At 37.9% G+C, this 12,397-nt stretch overlaps 1 protein-coding gene and 1 non-coding gene across 2 annotated transcripts; both read right to left on the minus strand.

Moving 5' to 3' along the window:
• Positions 1-2,718: 2,718 nt before the first annotated feature.
• LOC144714691 (U2 spliceosomal RNA) lies at positions 2,719-2,915 on the minus strand. The gene has a single exon (XR_013584432.1). It is a non-coding gene; the product is annotated as a U2 spliceosomal RNA (small nuclear RNA).
• A 1,526-nt stretch (positions 2,916-4,441) lies between these two features.
• LOC144714259 (serine/threonine-protein phosphatase PP1-like) lies at positions 4,442-10,408 on the minus strand. Its single transcript, XM_078588973.1, has 4 exons — positions 10,093-10,408; positions 7,775-8,334; positions 6,185-6,376; positions 4,442-4,779 (listed from the first exon to the last, which is right to left on the minus strand). Exons 1-4 carry the CDS (start codon positions 10,271-10,273, stop codon positions 4,756-4,758), a joined length of 957 nt encoding a protein of 318 aa, XP_078445099.1. The 5' UTR covers positions 10,274-10,408; the 3' UTR covers positions 4,442-4,755.
• Between the last annotated feature and the right edge of the window lie 1,989 nt (positions 10,409-12,397).

Raw genomic sequence — 12,397 nt, forward strand, 5'->3', positions numbered from 1 at the left:
TGTTGTATGAAAGTTGATTTCATTCAATCAATCAAAGCCACTACAATCCAAGAGTATTGAGGATATTGTATTGTCCCCATGAGTCCAATGCATATCTGGCTAAGGCCTTCAAAAATAGAGGGAATTACTCAGTAGTTTGACGTTCCAGCATAAGAATAAAATGGTTCCACTCAACTGTAGAAGTGAGTAGAGAACTATCAGTGTGCGCGAAGAGTGATCTAGAACAATATTTCTCGACTAGCAATGTCATGGTGACCAACAGGAGAAAAATGGCATAGATCATCAAACATAGTGGGTCAACTCCCGCCAACATCTAAGATTATTTTTGTCGCCCAGAAATCCATATTATATTCATAGTCTGTAAAGATATTATGGATACCCATTTAAAAGAAATTATATTTTATTTTCTAAGAAAGAGTATTATTCTTACTTAAATATTTGTTTGCTATCCTAATATGCCAAGATGTTATAATTACGTATCAAATTTATGAGATGGGAGTTTAAATTTGGGATTATCTATCAGGGCATATATTTAAGCAAAACTTTGAGTGTAAATCCAAGAAATAATAATTAAATATATGAAATAATAAATATGTATCTCTGTGTGTTGTCCTAGTTTTCATACAGATCCAAGGGTGTGGATGATCATCTATCCATATAATTTGCCTACGTGAACTAGGACATATTTATTTGCATCGTCTAATAGACCTGAATGTGGAATTTAGTAATCGCCTGATAAATGGATCCTACGCATTAACCTATTTTTAAAACCATAGGCCAATGTATTTTTTTCATAATTAGACATGCATGTATGAGGTAAATTTCAAAATATGGAGAATAGCTTTAGAGAGAATCAAAATTCACGTGGATCATCCTGATATTCCTCGAGAAATGCCTCACAAAATATAGAATTTAAAAAAGACCCAAAAATGATTTGATCCTGAGAAACACGTCTAGAGGAAAATTTTAAAGTTATACAGCACATCAAGTAGACCATCACATTGGGTCACAAGGTCAGTGGGCCTCAGCAAGGTTTAATGATTAGAGACCATTAATTTACCCTTCTTCATTCTCATGTTGCTTCCACCACCAATCACAGAAATGGGTGTCAAAATTACCCATCCAGCAGTGTGAGAGCCAGGAAGTGCCTTTAGGCTTGTATAATAAGGCAAGGAGACTCCAGTGTGTGTGTTTATAATTCTTATATCTCCCCTCTTTAATCGCAAAACATGGGCATAGTGTTCGGCCACCTGCTATCCATCTGATATCCGATACTGTTTCAGATTACCTGATATCATAGGGGCAGGACGTGGGAGATGCCGATACTGCATATCGGATATCAAAACCCGTACCGAAAATCAATAACTGGATATCAGTTTATGTTTCTAAAGACGCATCGTATGATATGGAACCAATGAAGAAAACAGGATAAATAACTTCAAACAGACGCATGTTGTGAAAATAGCTGTGCTCCAGGAATCCCATGTTCACACTTTTGACCTAGTCTACCGAGAGCTATAGTTTGGAGAATCCAACACCTTTTGGTCCTGGCTGGGCTTATAAGTGTCCATTTGAAAATCCATATTCCTCCCACGATTTAAACATGTTGAATTTGATTGAATATTTGATTATTTGGCATACCTATTTATGTGTACTTATTTGTCGACATTGTAAGAACCGAAATCTAAATTATATTTAAATAATATTTCAACTTACGTCGGATTATATCGAAAGAACCGTTTTGTCAGTGATATCATCATCAAACCCCTGAGACGAAGATGGATGCCATATTGGAACAGATAACTGTATTAGATATTGGTACTGTCGCGACCGATATCCAATCTCGGTGAAGATGGATATTGGATTTGTCATTTCCGATATCCCTGTATCGGGATGTGGACAAAGATTTTCATGCTCCGACATCCGATGGAAAACATGAGAAGCTATCATACAAGTCGGTTTCACAGGTTTTAGTCCATGGTAGGGGTGATCCGGACGTTGACAATGTCGAAATGTATACTAGTGTTCGCGAGGTCCCAACTCGATATCCGATGGCGATATTAGGACGGGTGCTGAACCTGATCTCAGAAATGGGCTTTTCCGATACCCGTCCATACGAATATTCTGATGTCGGATGACGATATCGGATCTCAGTTGTTATGAGTACTGATATCCGTCCTCATCTCAAATGTTGGATGACGATATCAGATGTCGAGGTCGCATATCGGTTTTTCGATATATGATATACGAGTCCAAAATATATTCAAAATATTTTGGAACCCTTAACTAAGCTATTGGGAGTCATGTATACTGTTTCATCTAACTAATGGTTTTGGCATTTGGTACAGCGCCTGGAATTTTCAAACAATTTATTGACCACAGGTACTTTATATTTTTCCCATATGGGACACTTCCCTTATCTTTAAACCGATATCCGGATATCAGATATTGTTATCTGGATACCATTTTATTGCTATCAGATATTGCTATCCGGATACAAGATATTTTTAAACCGATGTCAGACATTGTTATCCAAATATTAAATATCGGGAGGGAGTTGAGATATGTATACAGGGGAGAATATCCGTCTGTCCTTGCCATCAGGCAAAATCAGCAAATAACGAACTGATTATGAACTTGCTCGACAGCCACAGTGGATTGTCACAACACAGATTGGATTCTTTACAAGCCAAAAAAAATATTTTTGTATTAATTTGGTAGGGGTGCGCCGGGCCCGTGCAGTAGTGCAACGCAAGGGCAACGCGCGAGGGCCCCAGTGGCAAGCCACTGTGGCGGGCCCTCCCCCACAAGAAATTAATTTAATATCATGTGGGCCGATGGCCCACGTATCAGATATTAAAATGAGTAAGAACAGATACTACACTTGATCTTAGCCAAAAGGCCAAAAAAGGTATGCTTTCTCCGTCGCACCCGACTCCTTACTTGTACCCTGTTTCCAACCTAGTCTCAAATCTTCCCATATGGGATTATCTGGCGGACGCTCCCACGCGCACTACAAAGCCCACGGTCGTCCTCGCCGTTCAAACCACATCCAACGGCTCCAAAGTTTATCGTCGTTTCCTGTCAAAAGAAGCGGCTTCGGCGATAATTAAATAAATTTATCTATTATCGTGGCGCGTATAAGTAACTTCTTTTATCATTTGAATGCCGACGAATAATCGCCACCGAACCGTGCACGGATAATAAAGTGCTATTCCTTCCGCGGATAAATTGTCTTCGCCTATTAGATATATAAACTACGTCAATTCCACCCAGAAAAATGTTATGTTTGTTGTACGCTAAATAAATAAATAAAGCTCCAGAACAAACTCTACCGCCAACGATGACCCGCATTCATCCATAAATAAATAAATCTTATTAATTAATACCTAAATAAATCCGATGCATTCTATTCAAATCCTACGGATCTATATAGTTATTCTCATTAATTAAGTAATTAATTAATTAATTAATGGTACTATTATTCTCAGCTTCAGGGTTGTTGTGCACAACGGATTGCAGTGATAATGTTTTAAAATTACTTCTTGCCTTCGCCCAACAGCCCAATAAATATCACAATATTCGTAGTCTCTGAAGTACTTGAAATGCCACAATAGTCATAGTCTGTTGATCATCTAAAGGATCTACTTCATCTAGCCTTTTTCATTCGCCCAAGTTTTTTATTTTATTTTTGGTGGTGTAAAGAGCCACATCGATACAAAAAGTTGAATACATATTCGGTTTAACCTATTATGCATATTCATGTTATCTAAGCAGAATCGAGAATTCTAAAACTTCAAGTACAAGTGTGGAAATGGGTTTAGTTTTTCTTTTATTAACGACTAATTTACCAGACCTATATATTCCATTATTCCATGCTCTAATATCTATCTCACAGCAACCAATCCCACACTGTTATTCATTGTGACGTGATTAAATATGATAATATTGCCGTGTTTAATCTATTATACCTGCTGATAAGATCCGTCCCTAAAACTTCTTGGCATGCACTGTCATTTAAGCTCGCTCCATACGTGTTATCCTATTAATTGTTCGCATTATAAGTCGATGGTGCTTGATCGACATTCATACAATCTTCCTGTTGAAATTAGATGATGTTTTTTCTTGATTTAGTGGCTTTCTTGGTGAGACCTTGCGTGATGATTACTGAGTGCTAACACTGTGGATTACCTCTCACAACTTTTCTCCTATTAATTCACCATTCATATCACATTGCACTTGGAGATTAATTTGTAAGCTCACATATACTCGCAAATGTATCATAATTTCCAAGATGATGAAATGACAGGGTAAATTCAAACGTAACATTTGTCTGCCATCATCCCCATTCAGTGACCATGGCCTATCCACTTTGAACTCTTTTTTTTTTTTCTAAAATAAATAGTTTTACTTCTATTCGAGATAGCCATCTCCTGCTCTCTTGTGTAAACTGAAATTTTCTATTTCCATTCCCATCATGCTCTCTCTTGTTTCATTTGGTACCTCACTTGTGGGCCATCATCAGGCCTCTCTCATTGATGATAAAAGAGAGAGGATGACTTACATATAAGCTTGGGGAGGCCAATAAATGGGATTTCCAATCCCCCCCACAAAAAAAGGCCAAGGAACAAGGATGTACACAATGAACAAAGAGAGTCGCCTGCGCGCAGACGGCGGGCCCCGCATCCATGACCATCAATCAAGCAACTCCCCCAAATGATAATCAAGTGACTCCCCATTCAAACCTCAGAGGAATCAACTCTTCTGCCCTTTAACAACCTGCCGTGCCCAAATCAGCCACATCAGATACATTTTTTTCATTCTAAAAAAATGTTTTAAAACAAGGTGGGAGAGAGACTATAGGAAGAGGGGAAAAGAGGTAAAGATATATGAACTAAACCTAAATAAAGACAATATAATGAGGCTAATCAGAAATTAGTGCCAACAATAATGCATACATCCATAAGACCTCTGAATGATAAAAACTATCATCTATCTATGAAAATATCAAATACAATAATACACAGATAATACCTCTGAGAGATTGAAATTCTCCTTGAATTAAGAAAATATCAAATATAATAAAATGTTTGTAGAATAGTATCTACGAGATTATACGTGAATAGGTTTTTTCCAGACTAAAATTTACCCTTAAAGTGGCTTTACTGACCATAAGTGAAGAGTAAAGGGTGAAGAGCAATGCACCTAAAGTAAAGAGTGAAGAGTAATGACTAAATAGATCGTTGGGGATTAATATCAAGGATAATACCCATTGATTTTTTTAACCTCATTAAAACTACCATCTAATTATAGAGGACCAAATAGGATAAACTCACTAGAGATTAGTATATACAAGATAGTATATAAAAAGTTTTTTACATGATTAAAATAACAATCAAATCATCGTTATTTTGTATTAGTCTTCGTGAGAAATAGAAAGATGTAGTGCACCTTACATCATCGTTATTCTCTATAAGTCAGGAATAGAGAGAGAGATAGAAAGATGTAAGTCAGGAATAGAGAGAGATAGAAAGATGTAGTGCACCCTGAACAAAGCTTTAAAATTCCAAATAGAATATCAAAGATTGATGTCAACGATAATACAAATAGAGTTTACATGACTAGAATAACCCACGAATTAGTGTGATTTAGTAATGCGACATAAACTGAGCTTAAAAAGACCCGATAAAATAAGCCCACGGGATATTATTATCAACGATTTTTTACAGTGATTCTTACGTGATTACACTCAAATTATAAAAAAACCGAATGCAATAAAATCACAGGAGATGAGAATCAATGTGATAACGCATAATAAATATTTAATGACATTAAAATAGCCCTGAATTGAGCGTTGCTTACAATAACTAAGAAATAGTGAGGAAAAAGGAGAGGAAGTAACACAGCCTGAGCTATGATTACAAAGACAATGGAATAATATTATTGGAGATTAATACTGACGATAATAAACCTTATTTTTTACGCGATTAAAATTACCCTCACATTAAGAAAACCACAAATACATAAAAACAAATGTGATAATTGTAGAAAGACTTTCACGATATCAAAAGTATACCTAAAATTAGAAATACTGACAGTAAGTGATGAGACATCAAACATTTTTTTTTAAGAAAAATAATTTTCACTGAAAAAAGATGATTAAGTAAGATGATGGGGAGCTGACCTTATTTGCAGTTACGGCTTTTGTTGGATCGGATTTTTTCTCTGCGGGCTGGATGATCTCGAAGGCGCAGATGAGGTTTTCGTCTATGCTGAGAAAGGCGCCGGCATTGTCAAACTCGCCGCAGTAGTTTGGGGCAGAGAAGATGGTCACCAGCCTCCTATCCGCAAAGAATTCGTACCCGTCCTCCACAACCTGCCACGAGCTGCACTGTAAATACTCTTCGGAAAAGAAGACGCATGTCTGTATATCCAGAGAGAGATAAACTGTAGCAAGAAGATGGATAAGATAGATATTGGGAAAATTTAGACAAGTAGAATAATATATATGTATAAATAGAGTGATAGAAAGCTAGGTGACTAGATGGATGCATGCATGGATATTAGCTAGATTGATTAGTAAATAAGTTGAATGTTTGGATAAATACATGGATGGATAGATAATATAGATGAATGAACGGATGATAAGATTAACCGATTGATCAATAGATTGATATTTTTTTTCAAAGGAAAGAAGTACACATAGGTAAATAAGAAGAATGGATAGGCATGTAAGATGAATGGATGGATGCATAGGTAGAAAAATAGGTAAATAAGAAGAATGGAGGGCTGGAAGGATTGATGGATGGATAGATAGGGAGAGGGAGAGAGAGAGAGAGACAATGAGAGTGTCTTTGGCTCGAATCAACTATTGCTTTTGTACAATGTCTTGCTTAGTTCAAGCGGCAAAACAATTTTATGAGGCAAATTCACTAGATCAAAGACTGAAGAGAGAGGAACATAAAGAGAGAAGTGAATACATCGATTGGCAGATATATACAGAGAGAGGGAATAAAGCTATTGTCTCTCTATGTAATTGAATCTGCTATGCTGTCTCATTCAAATGACTGTGCATCCACGATGCCAACGAGTTTGTGGGACGGAGAAGAGACACAGAAAGAGAGACAGATAGATTGATAGATAGAATGTGGGTGAGAGTGAGAGGCTATGGCTTGAGTACCCAAAGGTATCTGAGCCAGGTTGGATTACATCATTATGTGCACAATGGGTGAGGAAGACTGCTCGTCTATTCCGTGCATGTCAGCTTGCCTGGGTGATATGGACATTGCAGCAGATCCCAGGGGTGGATGTCTCTTCCAATGAGGACTTCTGGGACTCTACCAGGGAAGGCAAATCCAGGAGAAAAATGGAATGGGGAAGGCTTCTTGCACTGCAATAGGCAATTTGGAAACACTGCAATGAGGTGGTGTTTTAGGGGGAGGATGCCCTCAACAAACAACGTTGTTCATGACGTTGAGTCTCTTGTGGCATACCGGTTTAGAAGGGAGTGGGGAGCCTTATGGTCATTGTGTGTATTGACCGTTCATCTATTTTAATAACATCAGGTTGATTACCACTCTCAGGTCATCTTCCTTTAAAAAAAATACAAGACTACGTAAAACTCTCCAATAACGTAGGGAGTGGCATGTCAACCATGCTTTAACAGAATCGACAAAGCTATAGCGTATCTGGAGAGAGAGAGAGAGAGAGAGAGAGAGAGAGAGAGATAGGTAGTTTGAGAAAGAAATATGGTGTAGACAGAGCGAGCCCATACCTGGTGGCCACGGCAGATTAGATCAAGGTCCATCTTCTCCATAAACTCCACAAGAACATCAACACCAAAGGACACGGAGACCCCTCGATCACCAGGAGCCCATCGGGAGACGTCTCGGCAGGGATCAGCCCAGAGAAGATCACAGACCAGCCCATAATCTGGGACTTCCGAGGGCCGTTGGACCTCCCCAATCTGATCTAAGTTCTTCAGATCAGGAGAGATGCCTCCATGCATGCAGAAGATCCGGCCATTGACGAGAGCCGCCACAGGCATGCAGTTGAAACAATCGATGAAGGTCTTCCATAGCCTGACGTTAAACCTACGCTTGCATTCGTCGAAGAAGCCGTAGACTCTGTTGATCTTTGCATCCTCGTGGTTGCCCCTCAGTAGGAAGAAGTTGTCTGGGTACTTGAGCTTGTAGGAAAGAAGAAGGCAGATTGTCTCCAAGCTGAACTTCCCTCTGTCCACGTAGTCTCCCAAGAACAGGTACTTGGATGCAGGGGGGAAGCCCCCTAACTTGAACAGCTTCATGAGGTCATGGTACTGCCCGTGGATATCTCCTGCCAGGAAGATGGAAGCGATAGTTTGAGAAATTAACGTGTTCACGAGAGAGAATGAGAATTAAATGCAACATGGGAAGAAACAAACAAGACAGAACGAAATAGAGGAAGTATTTTCCTCAGGCACTGCCTGCTGATGTCCCCTGACAGGATCATCGCGTCGAGATTTTGAGATATGAATGAGTCAGTGGGGGGAAGAGAAATTGGGGAGAAGAGAGAAAAAGTATAGAGAGAGAAATTATGGAATTAGTTTCCTTAAATTCTACCTGAAGATGTCTCCTTGGAGGAATAGGGAATCAAGATTTTGAGAAATGTATAGGAGAGAGAGAGGGAGGGAGAAAAATTGGGTGCAACAGGGGAAAAAAGAAACAAGAAAGAGAATATCAGAGAAAACCATCTATTTCTCGTCCAATCCGTTCATGCTTGGAAAATTTCATTGCTATAGCTCTGCTTGAAGAATCCACCAGAAACTGGATGTAATTTTATAATTTCCAACTCTTGATAGATATTTATGGAGATATCGATCAATGTAAGAGCGTGGAATTCAAATGGTTGCGGACCGGAACGTGGAATTACTCCAAGGCACAAAGAAAATAAATGAGATCGATAAGAAAAAAAACTGTTAATGAGATCCGCCCATGAGGTCCCAGAACCGTTTGGGACCGTGGATGAAGAAAACAAACGGTTGATCAATTGGAAACAAATCACTAATGATCAAGAAACAAAAACTTTCCAAGAAAAAGAGTCCCAAAATGCATAAGATATCCTTCATTCCTTGACGAATATGCAAACAAATTTAATCCCGCGAAAAATAATCCAAAGATGCACAATTTAATCCCATAAGCAGACGAATCCAACAGAAGAAATTAACACCCGGATGTAAAAACAAAAAAATACCCGCGATAAATAATCCCAAGACGCACAATTTAATCTCATAAGCAAACGAACCCAACGGAAGAAATTAACGCCCGGATGTAAAAACAAAAAAATACCCGCGAAAAATAATCCAAAGATGCACAATTTAATCCCATAAGCAAACGAACCCAACAGAAGAAATTAACACCCGGATGTAAAAACAAAAAAATACCCGCGATAAATAATCCCAAGACGCACAATTTAATCTCGTAAGCAAATGAACCCAACGGAAGAAATAAACACCCGGATGAAAAAACAAAAAAATACCCGCGATAAATAATCCCAAGACGCACAATTAAATCCCATAAGCAAACAAACCCAACAGAAGAAATTAACACCTGGATGTAAAAGCAAAAAAAATACCGCGAAAAATAATCCCAAGATGCGCGCACAATTTAATCCCATAAGCAAACGAACCCAACAGAAGAAATTAACATCCGGATGTAAAAGCAAAAAAATACCCGCGAAAAATAATCCCAAGATGCACAATTAAATCCCATGAGCAAACAAACCCCACAGACGAAATTAACACCCGGATAAAAAAACAAAAGAATGCCCGCGAAAAATAATCCCATAAGCAAACAAACCCAACAGAAGAAATTAACACCCGGATGAAAAAACAAAAGAATACCCGCGAAAAATAATCCCACAAGCAAACAAACCCAACAGAAGAAATCAACATCCGGATGTAAAAAACAAAAAATACCCACGAAAATTAATCCCAAGATGCACAATTAAATCCCACAAGCAAACAAAACCCAAAAGAAGAAATCAACCCGGATGAAATCAAACCCCCATTGCGATGTTTCGAAGCATCAGAACGTCAGGAAAAGGAACGCGTACCGCAGATCTTGATGGGGGCGGATAATTGAAGCAAAGGCGGCTGGGAAAGGAACAGCGATCGGCTCTCCAAGCAGAGCAGACGAATCTCCGCCTCAGAAAGCTTCACCTGCTTCCCTCCTTCGTTTCCCCCGACCAATAACCTCGTAATGATATCATCCAACAAGCTTTGCGCCATCACCATTCTTCAAAAATCCTTCTTCCCCGCAAATCCAATCGAAAATTCAAGCCCAAATCGCCGATCTTCTACCTTGCTCGGCCTGGAGAATTCACATTCTCTCTCTTTGCTCTCTCTCTTTCTCTCTCTAGGAAGAACGATTGAAAGCGCGTTGGTGCCGCCGAAGAAATCCAGATGGTCGGCCTATGTGGGGCCCTCCTTGACCGGGTCTATGCACGGATGACGATGACGGGTTGGGGACACCCTCCGGTGAGGTTACCGGCTAATGTATTGCCACGTGTTGGGTTTATGGTTGACCGGTGGAGAGAGTATTTGGTACATTATTTGTCTCGAGTTGATTTTAGGGACAGAAGGGATGGGTTATTTATTGATTAACTCTAATACTAGGGTTTAATTTTATGTCTTTACTGTTTTCTGGGTTTAATCAGGTGTAATTTGTGGAAACCTTGGGTCAATGGAAATATGAATTTGTTTTTTCTATGGATTATTTGGTACATTCTTTTGTATTGGAGAGATTTTTTTGTATGCCATTGATTTATGGAATAATGGATGGGCTATGGATAAACTCAAAAACAAGGGCTATGGATAAACACAGTCTTTGTTGTTTTTGAGTTTAATCTGTAGATTTATGAAAACCTTTGCTTGTGGAAGTATGTCTATATTTTTTGTATGTTGTTGATTTATAGAAAAATGGATGGGCTATTGATAAAATCAAAAATTGGGGTTTTATTTAAATCTGTGTTTTATTAGAGTGTAATCAGTAATATTTATAGAAAAGTTAACTCAACGGACATATGACTGCATTTTGTGGACTATATATTTTGTATGTCGTTGATTTATAGAAGAATGGATGGGCTTTTTAGAAAATCAAAAATTGGGGTTTTATTTAAATCTGTGTTTATTAGAGTGTAATCAGTAATATTTATAGAAAAGTTTACTCAACGAAAATATGGCAGCATTTTATGGATTATTGGCTACATTGATTTATCAAAAAGGGATGGTCTACAAATACAGTCAAAAACTAGGATTTAATTGGTCTTTGTTGTTTTTTTAGTTTAGTCACTAAGATTTATAAAAGAATTTTACTCGATAGAAATATGGCTATATTATTTATGGATTGTCTAGTACATTCTTTTGTAGAGGGATATTTTTTGTTTGTCATTGTTTTGGGGAAGAAGATATGGGCTATTGATAAACACAAAAAACTAGGTTTAATATATGCCATTTTTGTTTAAGAGTTTGATCAATAAAATTTATAAAAACCTTACTGAACTGAAACATGACTAGTCAATGACTACTAAGAGAAATATGCTATATTTTATGGATTACTGGGTAATTTTTTGTATCGAGATATTTTTTGTTTGTGACTGATTTATGGAAGAAGGGATGGGTCATATATGTATAGTTTTGGTGCCTTGATTGAATGCTAGGAAACTATTTTCTATGCAAAGGAAGCATTGATTGATTCCAAATCGATATATAAAACATAATACATCACACGTACCTTGTGGGAACTTGTTTCACCCTTGACTTGCTCACTTTGAGATTACTATGAAGTTGTTCACGAGCCAACCTTGAAGTATTCACACAATCAAGTTGCTCTTGGATCTCCGTTTCTGCTTCTCCAACTCTTCTTAAAAACTTTGTATACATGCTCACCATGAAGACTCCCTTCTTGGGTGAGTGCAGAAGAACTCAGAGGGAAGAAGGGGGGGGGCAACTCTAGCTGGCATGTGTGCCTAAAATGGGTGCCCCTTTTCGCCTTTATATTTCACTTCATATTTTTCATAAAACCCATTATATTAAATATATTCACCAATGCCCTTATGCTCCTATGTGTGTGACCCTATAGGACCATATATCATTGTAGTTAATAAATTTAGTGGTTGAATAACAAATATTAGCCGACTGATAACACACAAATTCAGCTGTAAAATGATATAAATATGTGTTATCTGGGGGTACTAAAGTGATTTAAATTGATATTCTCATATGGAATTATCATTTATCTGCATTAGAACCACTTATTGAGCACTAAATCAAAATGAAGTTAATTTGGTGATTTTTCTGATTTTCTTTGGTTATTCTTCCAAGACTTTTTTGTTATCAGAATATATTTATACATTATTC

The sequence above is a fragment of the Wolffia australiana genome, chromosome 17 (genome assembly GCF_029677425.1).
Source record: "Wolffia australiana isolate 7733 chromosome 17, ASM2967742v1".
Classification (NCBI taxonomy): domain Eukaryota; kingdom Viridiplantae; phylum Streptophyta; class Magnoliopsida; order Alismatales; family Araceae; genus Wolffia; species Wolffia australiana.